The sequence below is a fragment of the Helianthus annuus genome, chromosome 3 (assembly GCF_002127325.2).
Source record: "Helianthus annuus cultivar XRQ/B chromosome 3, HanXRQr2.0-SUNRISE, whole genome shotgun sequence".
NCBI classification, from domain to species: domain Eukaryota; kingdom Viridiplantae; phylum Streptophyta; class Magnoliopsida; order Asterales; family Asteraceae; genus Helianthus; species Helianthus annuus.
In genome coordinates, this window is record NC_035435.2 from 139,686,056 (window position 1) to 139,698,641 (window position 12,586).

Below are 12,586 nucleotides of genomic sequence, written 5' to 3' on the forward strand. Positions count from 1 at the left end.
CACATGAGGATTCACGTTGCTCAATCTGGTAACAAAAACCCTAGTTTTCTCAAACTTTCAAAACCAAAAAAGTTGTTTAAGAAAACTGGATATGAAAACCAAAATCAAAAACCCTATTATATGAACAGTGTGAATGAAGAAGGTGAACCCACTTGTTCTTTATGTGGGAAAACTTTCCCTTCAATGAAATCTTTATTTGGTCACATGAGATGTCACCCGGAGCGTCTTTGGAGGGGCATTTTACCACCGCAAAACACCACCACAACTACCACCACCACCGCCGTACACCGTCGTGGTGGTGAGGTGGTAGATTTGATGAAGTGTTTACCCGGGTGGACAGTGAGGGAACGTAGAGGGAGAAAGGCGGTTAAACCGGTTGTTCATGATCATGATCATGGTGATGTTGATGGTGATGATGATGAGGTTTTGTTGGGAGCAGTTGAGGATCTTTTGAGTTTAGCTAATGGCGGTGGTTCGATGGCTGAATCGACGAATAAAATCGATGAGAATTCGCCTTCGGTTGGGAAAGGTAAAGCGGTTGTGATGGAAGAAGATGAAGCTGATAATGAATCAGATGTTAACAAGTACACTAATGAGCAGTTATTGGTTAAGTATAAGAAGATCAAGAAGAGAAAGAAGATGAAGCTGATGATGGAACTACAACAACAACAAGTGCAAGAACAAGAAGAACAAGAAGGTGTTATTGAGTGTAAGTACAAATGTACTACATGTAACAAATGTTTTGCAACTCATCAAGCATTGGGTGGGCATAGGTCAAGCCACAACAAGTCAAAGCTAACATCAACTGATCATGATGATGAGAGTTTTGTGATGATGGTTGAGTCTGGTGAGAATTTGGAAAAAGGGTTGCACCATTGCAAGATTTGCAACAAGGGTTTTGCAACAGGTCAAGCTTTAGGTGGTCACAAAAGGTGTCACTGGGGTGGAACCAATGAACCAGAAGTTCAAGCTCAAGCTCAAGCTCTATCTAGCCAGATTACATCAGCTGGAGAAGCAGCTAGTCAGACTGGAAGTGGCAAGAAAGTTCTTGATTTTGATCTGAATGAAGTTCCTGAAGAAGAAGAATCTGCAAATGGGTATGGATATGGGTATGGGTATGCTTCTTCATCATACAACTCAAACATGGGTTAGTGAATTTAGTGACTAAAATTAGTTGTTTTTGTTTTGTTGGTAAACTTTGAAGTTTTTGGGTGGTATTTTGTGTTGAATTTTTGTTCATGGTAAAGTTGGATGGTGATGATGAAATGCATGGGTGATTGGAAAGTTCTAAAATGCCCTTTTTTGTTGGTTTCTTTGGATGGATGATGATAATATGATGTAAGCAAGAGTCCTAAATGCAGATGTACTAGGAATATGATTTTTTTAAAACAAATCAATCAATCAGTCACTGGTCTCTGTGCTTTGAATCTTTGATTACAGCTTTCTGCAAAGATTTTGTGGTAATGATTCTGGTTTTTGGTTTTTTTTTTTTTTTTTTGTAAAAGATTGTGAGTTTAAGATGAAGGTGGTTAAATAATATTGTTAAAAGGTAGATAATAAATAAGTAAGTAGGAAATATAGTTGGAAGTTGTAAGGTAACTAGCCCAAAAGGTGGAGGTGGGGATAGTGGAACAAGTCTTGATTGGGAAAAAGTCAAAACAAAAAACTTATTCTTGTGGGGTAGAGCAAATTACCAAAATGCCCTCATCATGTTTTTCCTACATGAAATGAAAAATATCAATGTTTCAAGCCGTAAGTCATAAGTTTGAGCTTTTTAAGAACTTGACCGATGGTGATGTATATTTCTTTGGAAAATTCATTGTGAGACTCCAAAATTGGTTATTTCATCTTTGAAAAAACTCATTAATAAGTAACTTACTGAATAATCCTAAACACCTTCTTTTTATTATTAATTAATACAAGACAGACGTGTAGAAAATGATGTGTAAATAAAAAGGTTGATTGGGTGTGTTGTGAACAATAAGCTTTGGTTACCTTTTTGGATTTTTAATAGTATGATGACATGGGGATTACAAAACTCTCCACTATCCGTAACTTCTATAAAAATAAAAAGCATACGCATTATATGAAGAGATTTTCGGGATAGTCCAATTCCACAATCCACAAAGTGAACCACATATAAAAGTCATGTACGTGAAAAATACGTCTAACATATACAAATATATAATGAGATTTAGAAAGAAATTAGAGTAGTCAGTCACAAATGATTGATTTATGTATTAAAACAAAGACGTGCGTACGTATGTATGTAGGGGTGTGCTAAAAACTAAATTAATCGACCTATAATCAAGTTAACTGATAAACTGAACCAAATGAAAAACCGTTGGGTCAGTTAAATATATTGTTTTTTTTTTCTGAAAATCGAAAGCAGTGGGCCGGTTATGGTTAACAATTTTCCATACTCGTTATAATTGAACTGAACCAGCATGTAGTAAAATCTTTGTCGGATTTTTAACGTTTCACCAATTTTTTCAATATTTATAGAGAATCGAAAACCCCATGGTTATCAATAGTTAGGGTTTGACAAAAATGCTCTCACGTTTGGGCACGTGAAGGGCAACACCGTTAGTTTTTAACGCTGGTTAGGTTTAATGCTCGACATTGTGACAAAATAAACAATAAAGCTTAACATGTTACTTGAAACCCTTAATATGCAAAATTATTATTTTTAAGAAATTACACCAACTAAATGTGTAAATAACTCCATATATAGTTGCTCGTCTGATGTAATTTGCCTGATGATTTGATTGGAATATAACATTTAAAAATATGTAGTTAGATAAATAAAGCAAGGATATTAGTTATCTTTTAATAAATCATTCCTAAATTATCTCCTAATATTTCTCATTACGGTTCCTTCCAAGCCGCTCAACAAAGTATGAACGCCGCCATCGATGGACCAAAATCATTTTTCCGGTTCATATAATTTTTTTCCCTTGCAACAATATTTAACTTAACAGTCCCTAATCCTTATAAGATGGACTTCAAGTGTCTTTTCATTTAGGGTGGAGGGTATGGTTAATCACTGGTGATTGAGTAAAATCCTACCCAATAATATTATGTCATGTCAACTCTCCATTCCACTCCTTATTTTGCACTCAATCAGGGGGTATGGTTAAGGGTGTAAGGAGTGGTTAAACACTTTGAAGTGGCAAACCAAAAAACCGACCAATCAGAGCGCGCCATGTCAATCAGTCAAATGTGTTTAAACTTTGGTGAAAAGTGTTGGCAATGGTTTAGACATTTAGTGAAGTGGTAAACTATTTAAAAAAAGAAAAAAGTTGTGATTAGTTGAGATAGGAATGGCTCCACCCACAATACCCTCTCTCTCTCTCTCTCTCTCTCTCTCTCTCTCTCTCTCTCTCTCTCTCACCTTCCCCGCATCAGCTTCCCCTCCCCGCACCACAACCTTCGCCGCGTTGGCAAAACCTCGGCGACGATGTTTGCCGCTCGGCAAAACGGTTTGCCGAGTTTTGCCGACTACCGCTCCGCACACCCTAATCACCTTAGGGTGTTTGAGTTATATATTTTTTATTTTCTAGATATTATTCATAAATAAACAAAACATATTTTATGTAAATAAAGGTACTTTTAATTAAAAAAACATATTATATAAAATTAAAATAAATAACATGACATTAAAATATAAAAATAAATTAAAAAAAACCTAATTTAACTACTCGTCGTCGGAATCCGCCAAAAGGTGGGGTAAATCTTGTTCACCAAGATGTGCTCCACAAGATCATATTTTAGTCTATAATGCGTATCTTCATCAATGAGCTCGTTATAAGCAGTGTCTTCGAAAATGGGCTCGACTGGAGGATCCCGAATATGTACCGGTGCAATTGCGTTTCCGTCGTCTTTTAGAATCATATTATGCATAATAATGCATGCATATACGACCATCCTAATTTTTTTAACACTCGTAGCACGCATCGGGCGATGAAGTATATGCCATTTTGCCTTTAAAACACCAAAAGCCCGCTCCACGTCTTTTCTTGCCGCCTCGTGTTGCCTCTTAAACTTCTTTTCTTTCACAATGCGAGGATACGGAAATGATTTCACAAACACGGACCAAGTAGGGTAGATTCCATCGGTAAGATAGTATCCACGCTTGTACAAGTGGTTGTTCACGTAAAATGGACATTTTGGTGAAGTTCCATTTCGCTCAGTAAGAAATAACGGAGATTGTTGGAGCACATTGATGTCGTTTTGTGAACCTGCTGGACTACAAAAAGCATGCCAAATCCATAAATCCTGAGAGGCCACCGCCTCGAGCTTAGCTGTCGGGTGACTGTGATCCCCCTTCATATATTGACCCCGCAACTCCGTTGGACACATTCTCCAAACAAAATGTGTGCAATCAAGACTATCCAACATCCCATGAAGGTGATGTTTCTCCTCATGAGCTTGGTACAAGAGCGCAACGTCGTGGCTAGTAGGTCTACGTAAAAACTCGGAAGCGTATAAATTACATACCGTTTCGCAAAAATATTCTAGACTTTCTCGGGAAGTCCTTGTGGACATATTTAAATACCCGTCGAACTCGTCTGGAGCGTTACCGGTTGCTAGTTGCTTAATCGCCGAAGTAACTTTTTGGATCGATGTAAAACTCTTCCTACCACTAGCATCCGCGGCGTCTTGAAACCACAAGTTATTCGCTTGCACGTCACTCAAAATTTTTAAAAACAACCTTTTGGACATACGAAACCTTTGACGAAAAACCTCTTCGTTAAATACGGGCTCCTCGACAAAATAATCTCTCATAAGGTTTTCGTGACATTTTACTCGATCTCGACGGACAGATTTCCTTTTTCTAGAAGTGCCTGTGTCTTCCAGTTGAGCGACTTCGTTAATAAGATTTTGAAAAAAAAAAATTAAACTACTATCGCTCGAGGAAGAATCATCGTCTTCACTAATATCAATTGGAAGGAATAGCGGTGGTATATCATCCATTGAAAAAATAGAAGAAGTGAATTTTTTTAAAAAATAGAGTTGGATAGAGAGATTTTTGAAAGAGTTGTGTGTTTTAAATTGATTGAAAATATGGGTTTTATATAAAAAAAGGGAAACTGTTAAAAAATTAACGTTCAAAAATAAAAATAACGGTCAAAAATAGGGGAAACAGTCAAAAAAATTAAATCAATCACTCTCAATCATTTCGGTAAACTCTCACCGATTTTCATACCCTCTCTCCAACTCACCGATCAACTTCATCAAGTGGGTATAGTCACCTCCCACTCCCCGCAATACTCACCGCACATTATACCCTCCACCCTTAGCTTCTTTCGTTCCCCACAATAATTCTTAAATCAAAAGGTTAAGTTTTTTGAGAATTCAATAGCCACCAAGACTAAGGGTCAAGTTATTCTACAAAAGTTCCTAATTGTAAGAAGTGTAAGAAGGATTTATAGATTGACAAGTGTTCAATAACCTAAAATTAAACCCACTACATCACCACCCAAAACCTAAACACCCACCACCACCTAAAAAACTAAACCACCCCCCCCTCCGAAAAAAAAAAACTATACCTCACCAAAAAAACCCCAAAAAAAACCTAACCCCCCCCACCCCCCAAAAACCTAAAAAAAAACCTAACCCCCACCCCCCAAAAACCTAAAAAAACCTAACCCCCCCCCCCCAAAAAAAAAAAAAAAAACCTTAAAAAAATCTAAAAAAAACTAAACACCCATCCCCCACCCCACCACCACCCAAAAACCTAAACCTAAACCCACACCCCCCACCCCCTCGGCAAATTTTTTATTTTTTTGGTGGGTGATGGGGGAGGTGGGGGTGGGGGTTTAGGTTTTTGGGTGGTGGTGGATGTTTAAGTTTTTTTTTTTTTTTTTTTTGTAGTGGGTTTTTTAGGAGCCTTTGTACCCTTCTTACAATTAGGATACTTTGTATTTGATCCTAATCCCCAAGGCTAAATATAAAATAGTTGCACTGTAGTTTAACTCGTACAACTTAATTATTGTTTCCTGTTCATCATCGAAAGTAGGGATTGTTTCTGTTACGTGTCAATAAGTGAGGGGGGTTAATTGTAATTGTCAAGTAGTTTAGGGGTTCATTGTGAACAATCCAACTGTACTTAAACAATCAGTCATGGATTGAGTAGGGTATCGATGAATTTGAGAATATTTCTTCCTCTCTTGTGTTCTTCTATCTCTTGTAATCGATCTCTATTTTGATACGTAACATTGGTATCAGAGCAGTTCTTTCCTCAGGACGTGCTCAGTTTCTATCAATAATTCCCTGCAGTGATTCTTGACAAGTGATTCGAATCAAGAATTAAAGCAACCAGTTAAGAACATCAACAATTAGTGGGCAATTGGAATTAAGCAGTGGATATCAATTTGGGTGTTGTTACAATTCCAGAGTTTAATCAATTCAACAATTAGGGCAACAACAATATTCAAGATTCACAAAGGCAGCATACGAACCATGGAAAGTGCTATGGACAAGATTATGACACTAAGCCAAGAAGGTACTGTTAACGAATATTGTTAAGAATTCGAATTTTTGTTCGATCAAGCTAAAAATTTTGAAGAGATTAGCGAATACTATGCTATATACCTCTTTATAGACGGTCTTGAACCAAAAATTAGAGATGTTTTTATAACATGGCATCAATATAGTATTCACACGTTGAAAGACACTATTTCTTTGGCTTTGAAATTGGACGCTAACGAATTGAAAGATTCGTTTTCTCTTTATGATCCAAATTCTTCTTTATACGATGCTTTTAAGGTATTTGAAGTTAATGATTCAAAGGGAAATAGAAGGGTAATTGATAATGATGTTTTAGGAGAAAATGAAAATGATAATAAGGCCGCAACCAAGGTGTTTGATGAAATGCCTAGTAGTTTTAAAAATGTGATTCAAGAAACCATTGATGGGCCTGATCAAATGAATGAGTTACAGGATATTTTTGCGGATGAAATTTCAGAAAATGAAAAGGCTGAGGAAGTTACAGATTCTGAAAATGAAACAAAAATAGATGATGTCTTTAACTCTTTGGATGGTGATCTTTTCAAAAGCAACCAAGAAGTGTTAAAGGGCCATATTCATTGGCTAGACAAATTGATGTTCAAGTACAAAAAGGAAGGTGTGAGAAGATGATTAGTTAAGTGGAAAAGGAAGAATAATATCAAACATGTTAAGCAGTTACGTTTCAAGAAGACATTTGTTCATGTGCTTTTGTTACATAAATCTATAATTTTTCTTTTATCAGAACTTGATGGTAAAATTAGTGATTCTAAAGTTTTGGAGTGCACATTTGAGGAGACCAAGTTGGGTGTTCAATTTGATGAAGAAGAGAGTTTAGATCCAACTAGCTACATTCTTGATGATAGATCAAACATAAGTGATGACATAACTATGGATCCATTAGTGTCTACTGAATTTGGAAGTACACAAGTTGCACAAACTGAAGTCATGGATGGCTTGGACAAGGTGGAAATTGAAGATTATAAAAAAGGTGATAGAGAAAGTGTAATATCTGCTGCATTTTCTGCCACCAGGTATACTTTTTGTTTTGAATTAACAAATGTTGCCAATGGGAGATTGGAGGAAGTGTTGGATGATGTGATTATTAATAAGGGTAGTTTTATAGTTATTGGAAAAGTTCCTTGTTTTGAGGAAGGGAACCATCAAAGGTCAAACAAGCAGGTTGAAAATGTGAGCTACTACATTGATGAAAATACTGAATTATCATGGTTCGATTGGGGTGAGCAGCATGAGGCCTACAAATTACTTGTTCTAGTCATAGAGCAAATGGCAGGATACGTTTACTCTGGAGGTATTATTGGAGGATTCATAGGGTTCTGGATCAGGATTTATTTGGGACAAAAAGGGTCACAGTGTCATCAATTATCATGTTTTTTTAGGGCAAGTCTTGTTGATCAGACCACAGATGATGCAAAAGTTGCAGAAGTGTGTATTGATTCACCAAACGAAAAATTGAGACCAATACCGGTTGGAGCTGAGGAAGCCACTGAAATGACACGTAAAATATACAAGAAGTCATTTGTTTCTTTCGAAGTAAAACTATTGGTTGCTGATAGTGTTTTGCTTGATTACAAAGATAAATCCAATGGAGTTCAAGCTCAAGTACATATGGCAGACTTGTACTTGTATCACAAATGGAAATCCAAATTAAAGTGGCCCAAAACTAGTTCAACAGATGAAGACAGAGCTTGGCATTGCTAAAAATCCAGTTCTACAAGGATGGATTATTAGCACACTTCTTGTTCATGCCACACTGCTGGTAGGTTGGCTCCTTTATAAAGTGGTATGTGACTCACCATTTTGGAAGAACAAAAGTTCCATGATGATAGTTCTTAATAATTCAAGTTCTGCGTTATTTGGGAAAGGAGCAACACTCCATCTGATAGAGATTTGTTCTACTGATATTAGTCTATAGCAACAGTGGTTCTTTGTTGGCATATTAACAGTAAAAGTAATTTTTTCCACAATCATTCTTGAGGACAAGAATGTTTAGAGGAGAATGTATTGTTACGTGTCAATAAGTGAGGGGGTTAATTGTAATTGTCAAGTAGTTTAGGGGTTCATTGTGAACAATCCAACTGTACTTAAACAATCAGTCATGGATTGAGTAGGGTATCGATGAATTTGAGAATATTTCTTCCTCTCTTGTGTTCTTCTATCTCTTGTAATTGATCTCTATTTTGATACGTAACAGTTTCTTTTGTTTTTAGGGTTTCAAATATCCAGTTTGCTCTAGTAGGCATTGATTTAGGGCATATTTGGGGTTTGCTTATTGAAACTTTTTATTAACTTATTAATTTTTATAAGTTAAGAATGTGTTTGACAAAATGACTTTGGTCCCTTCTTATGACCTTTTGATGGTGGTAAAAAGAAGTTTTTAAGAAGTTAGGAGATTGTAAGTTTTGCAAACTCTTTAATTCTTATTCAACAATTGAACATTCAATTCAGTTATTAATTCCGAAAGATTCAAGATTGAAGAATATTATTTGGTTTGTATTTCAACTATAATCTTTACTCTTTCCTTTAATACTCTCTTAGGTTTTTCGTTCCCGATTAATGGGGTGTCACCTCAACCTGTTAATGAGGAGGCACACCGCCCTGCTTAGTTATCGAGGTCGCAAATGGTGGATCCATTATTGGGTTAGCGGTCGTGAATGTGGAAGAGGGTGTTTCTTGTGGGGCCACTACTAATCACATGTCTTGCTTTTTAAAAAAAATTGTTTTAGTTATTTATATTGGGTGTTTAGTTATTCCACTACGGGTATGTTTGGTGCATGGAGCTTTTAGCTTTAAACTTTTAAGAAAAAACTCCTTCTCAATAAAAAAGTCTTGTATGGTTGAAGAAGCTTTAAGCTTTTAGCTTAGGAGCTTGAAGCTTTTGGTTGAACGCTCCTACTAGTAGCGTTTAGAAGGAGCTACAAGCTTTTAGGGAAAAAATAACTATTTTAATCTCTAAAGATAATGAAGTTTTTAGTTATGTCCATTTTGGTCATTTTATTAAAAGCTCCAATTATTTGCCAAACACCTAAATATATCTAAAAAGCTACAGCCATAGCTTCCAGCCACCAGTTACTTTTGCCAAACATACCCTACACCTAGTTATTAGATGTTTAGTTATTGCTCAAATTCTTATATAGCAGTGACATGACAGTTATGAGACAACGGTTTAGTTATTCCACAACACATAGGTGCAGTATGTTTTTAAAGAAGTAAAATATCTGCAGTCTGCGGACCACATCTGAAGAATTCTGTAGAAGAAGAGGTGGACCAAACCTCTGCAGTCTGCAAGAAGAAGTCTGTTTGTTTTTTTTAACATATGTAGACTTCTAAAATAAACTGGTGGTGGTGTACGGACGATAGTGGTGGGTGGTGGTGGTGGACGATGGTGGTGGTGATGGACGGTGGTGGGTGGTGGTGTTCAACCCTCTGTAGACCTTAGAAGATCTGAAAAGTGGTTGGGCTAAGCCTGCACCAAGAAAAGCTTGCATAGATCTTTTTTAGAAAAACAAACACTACCATAGTCTTAGACCCTCCTTAGCGGTTTGTGGAGGTGTAATACCCCGAAAACGGGTTTGGTAATTAAACCCCGTTAATACTAGGAACGGGTAAAATACCGTTAGTGGTAAAACTAACCCGGTGAAAAAAAAATTAGGATTTTAATAAATAATTTTATGTTAATAAAATTAGAAAGAGAATAAACGCTTTGAGAAAACAAAGCGTATATAAAGCCCGACGGGTTAACGGGACTTAGAAATACTACGGGTTATGACTTCCCCAAACCCATTAAGTAACTAGGGATATCAACCTAGTTGGTTAAGTGTTGTTAAAACAATAAAAGAAACAAGAAATAGATAACCCTTTAAATAACTTGGGTAAATTGAGGGACTAAACCTGGGCAAATGAGATAAGCTTTTATCAAAACAAAATAAATAAATAAAACACACACATACGTGTGTGTATGTCTGCGATTTTAACCAGAGCCAGAAAGGCTCTCTTGCTCAAAACCCTAAATTGCCAAGAATCACCAAATTGAAGGGCAGAACTAGCTCAAATCAGATGCATGAACACGAATTCATGATCACCTAGTCATGGGGATTACAAGGTATGTCGAATTTTACGATTTGGTGACACTTTGAGATTATGATGAATAATCAAAATCGAAATTCTGGAATGAATGTTGAATCCATGAGTGTTGTTGTGATTATATCTTAGTCTAGCAACAAACCCTAGTAGAAAGCTTGATGAATTGTTGTCAAAACTAGGGATTTGATAATTAACCTATTTTGTGCTAAGTGGGTTTTGATTATGTAGTGAAGATGATGGTTTACACATGTTTAAAATCATCATAGTTGTTAGTAGAAACAAGATACTTGAACAATTTGCAAGTTTGAGTGTTTAACATACATGACTTGAGATGGGTTTTTATGATATGATGATGTTAGTGTCAAAATTGTGATTAGAATCATCATATTAGTTAGTAAGACAAAGTACTTGAACCATTTAGGTGTTTGGGTACATAAATCATATTTACCATAAAATGGGTTGTTATATGATATAGAGGAATTGATGTTAAGATCGTGATATAGATGCTTGAAATCATGTTACCTAGTTGTAAAATGTGTAAAAAACAATGTATGCACATTAGGTGTTTGTTAAAATGCCTAAATGAAAACTAAGGTGTTTGAAATTAGAAGTGAAAATGTGCAATGAATAAGTTGATAAGTCGATTGACTTTAAAAAGTCAAATCGACCAAGTGTATGATCGGATGGTAAATTCGATATAAGAAGAGTAGGATGGAATAGTCGTAAATGATTATGACTAACCTAACCATCTTACAATTACAATGATGGTTTGACTCTTGACAAGCTAGATGGAGGCTTGGGCAAGGAGCGGGTCAAACGGATCGGGTACGCGAAAAAGGAGCATAACCGGATGCAAGGTAAGCGACGCTTACATCCTTTTTGTAGAATATGCATTATTTTGTAAATTACAAATGTGATTAGTGTAATATCCGAAATAAGGGTTCCGACGCTATTAACACGAGTCGGAACAAACATAAATGATAAAAACCAAGGGTCACGGTGAAAAGAGGCGAAACGGTAATTTAGTCGCGTAATGACTAATAATTAATGAGTTTTCGTTAAGATCACTTTAAAGTGCAACTAATAGCGAGAAAATGAGTAAAGATGGAAATTTAGTCAAATATCGACTAAAGTAAATTGTGGTTTAAAAAGGGGTCTAGTGGCAAAAATCCGAAATGGGTCGGATGAGCAAATTGGTAAAATTAATAACCATGTTTTGCTACTTATGAAGATGCTTGGTCGTATAGGCCAAACGGGTCAATTGGCGTGATAACACCATTTGACAAAATCGACTAATGTGGTTGTCAAGTCTTGTGATAACAGGAGCAATTAACGATTCGGATACTCCCGTCACGATAGAAAATGTGATAATAAAAGCGAGGTATAAATCGGGTCTATTTGTTGATCCGAGCCAGGTACGCATATTTATGAGGTATGTAAAAGTGCTAATTGGTCGAATAATTGGTGATAGTCCTTCATTGTAGAAGAAGGACCAAAATCGACCAAAACGCCCTTGTAGGCTAAATTGAACAAACAACCCTTAGAGGTTGTTTGGAAACGAGTCTTATGATTAAACAAAAGTTTAGAACGAGTATGGGTAGTGAAAGACGTAATTCTTGGGCCGAAAGACTCCATACGAGTCTTTGCCGTAAAATGATATTTCAAGGAGTATAATTCGGAACACATAGATATCTACTTTAAATCCAACACACATTTAGTTGTGATGGAAGAGTACTAGATAAGAAATATAGGTTACAATGCTAGATTAGAATGAAAGCGAATTTGAGCTTAAAAGTGCTTAAAATATCCTTAACGGGTCAAAATAAGCATACTAGTGAAAACAGGTTTAATTTGTGTAATAAACCTATGATTCGAACCTAATATGGTATATAACATTTATTTGAAGAAGTGCATGAAATATAGGAATCAAATAAATATGTTTGTTTGATAAAATGCATAAACGGGTCAAAAC

The 12,586-nt window shown here is 36.1% G+C and overlaps 2 protein-coding genes and 1 long non-coding RNA gene across 3 annotated transcripts in view; 2 read left to right on the plus strand and 1 right to left on the minus strand.

Annotated features, from left to right (window-relative positions):
- The window catches only part of LOC110929900 (zinc finger protein ZAT4), a 1,954-nt gene extending 546 nt beyond the window's left edge, over positions 1-1,408 (plus strand). The window contains exon 1 of the mRNA XM_022173080.2: positions 1-1,408. This exon is cut by the window's left edge and continues 546 nt beyond it. Within this exon, the coding sequence (XP_022028772.1) occupies positions 1-1,152 (1,152 nt within the window). The 3' untranslated portion in view covers positions 1,153-1,408.
- A 2,285-nt stretch (positions 1,409-3,693) lies between these two features.
- On the minus strand, positions 3,694-4,977 carry LOC110932179. Its single transcript, XM_022175534.1, has 2 exons — positions 4,037-4,977; positions 3,694-3,928 (listed from the first exon to the last, which is right to left on the minus strand). Exons 1-2 carry the CDS (start codon positions 4,975-4,977, stop codon positions 3,694-3,696), a joined length of 1,176 nt encoding a protein of 391 aa, XP_022031226.1.
- A 5,566-nt stretch (positions 4,978-10,543) lies between these two features.
- Positions 10,544-11,968, plus strand: LOC118490708. The gene is made up of 3 exons (XR_004889939.1): positions 10,544-10,633; positions 11,403-11,471; positions 11,938-11,968. It is a non-coding gene; the product is annotated as an uncharacterized LOC118490708 (long non-coding RNA).
- Positions 11,969-12,586: the final 618 nt, after the last annotated feature.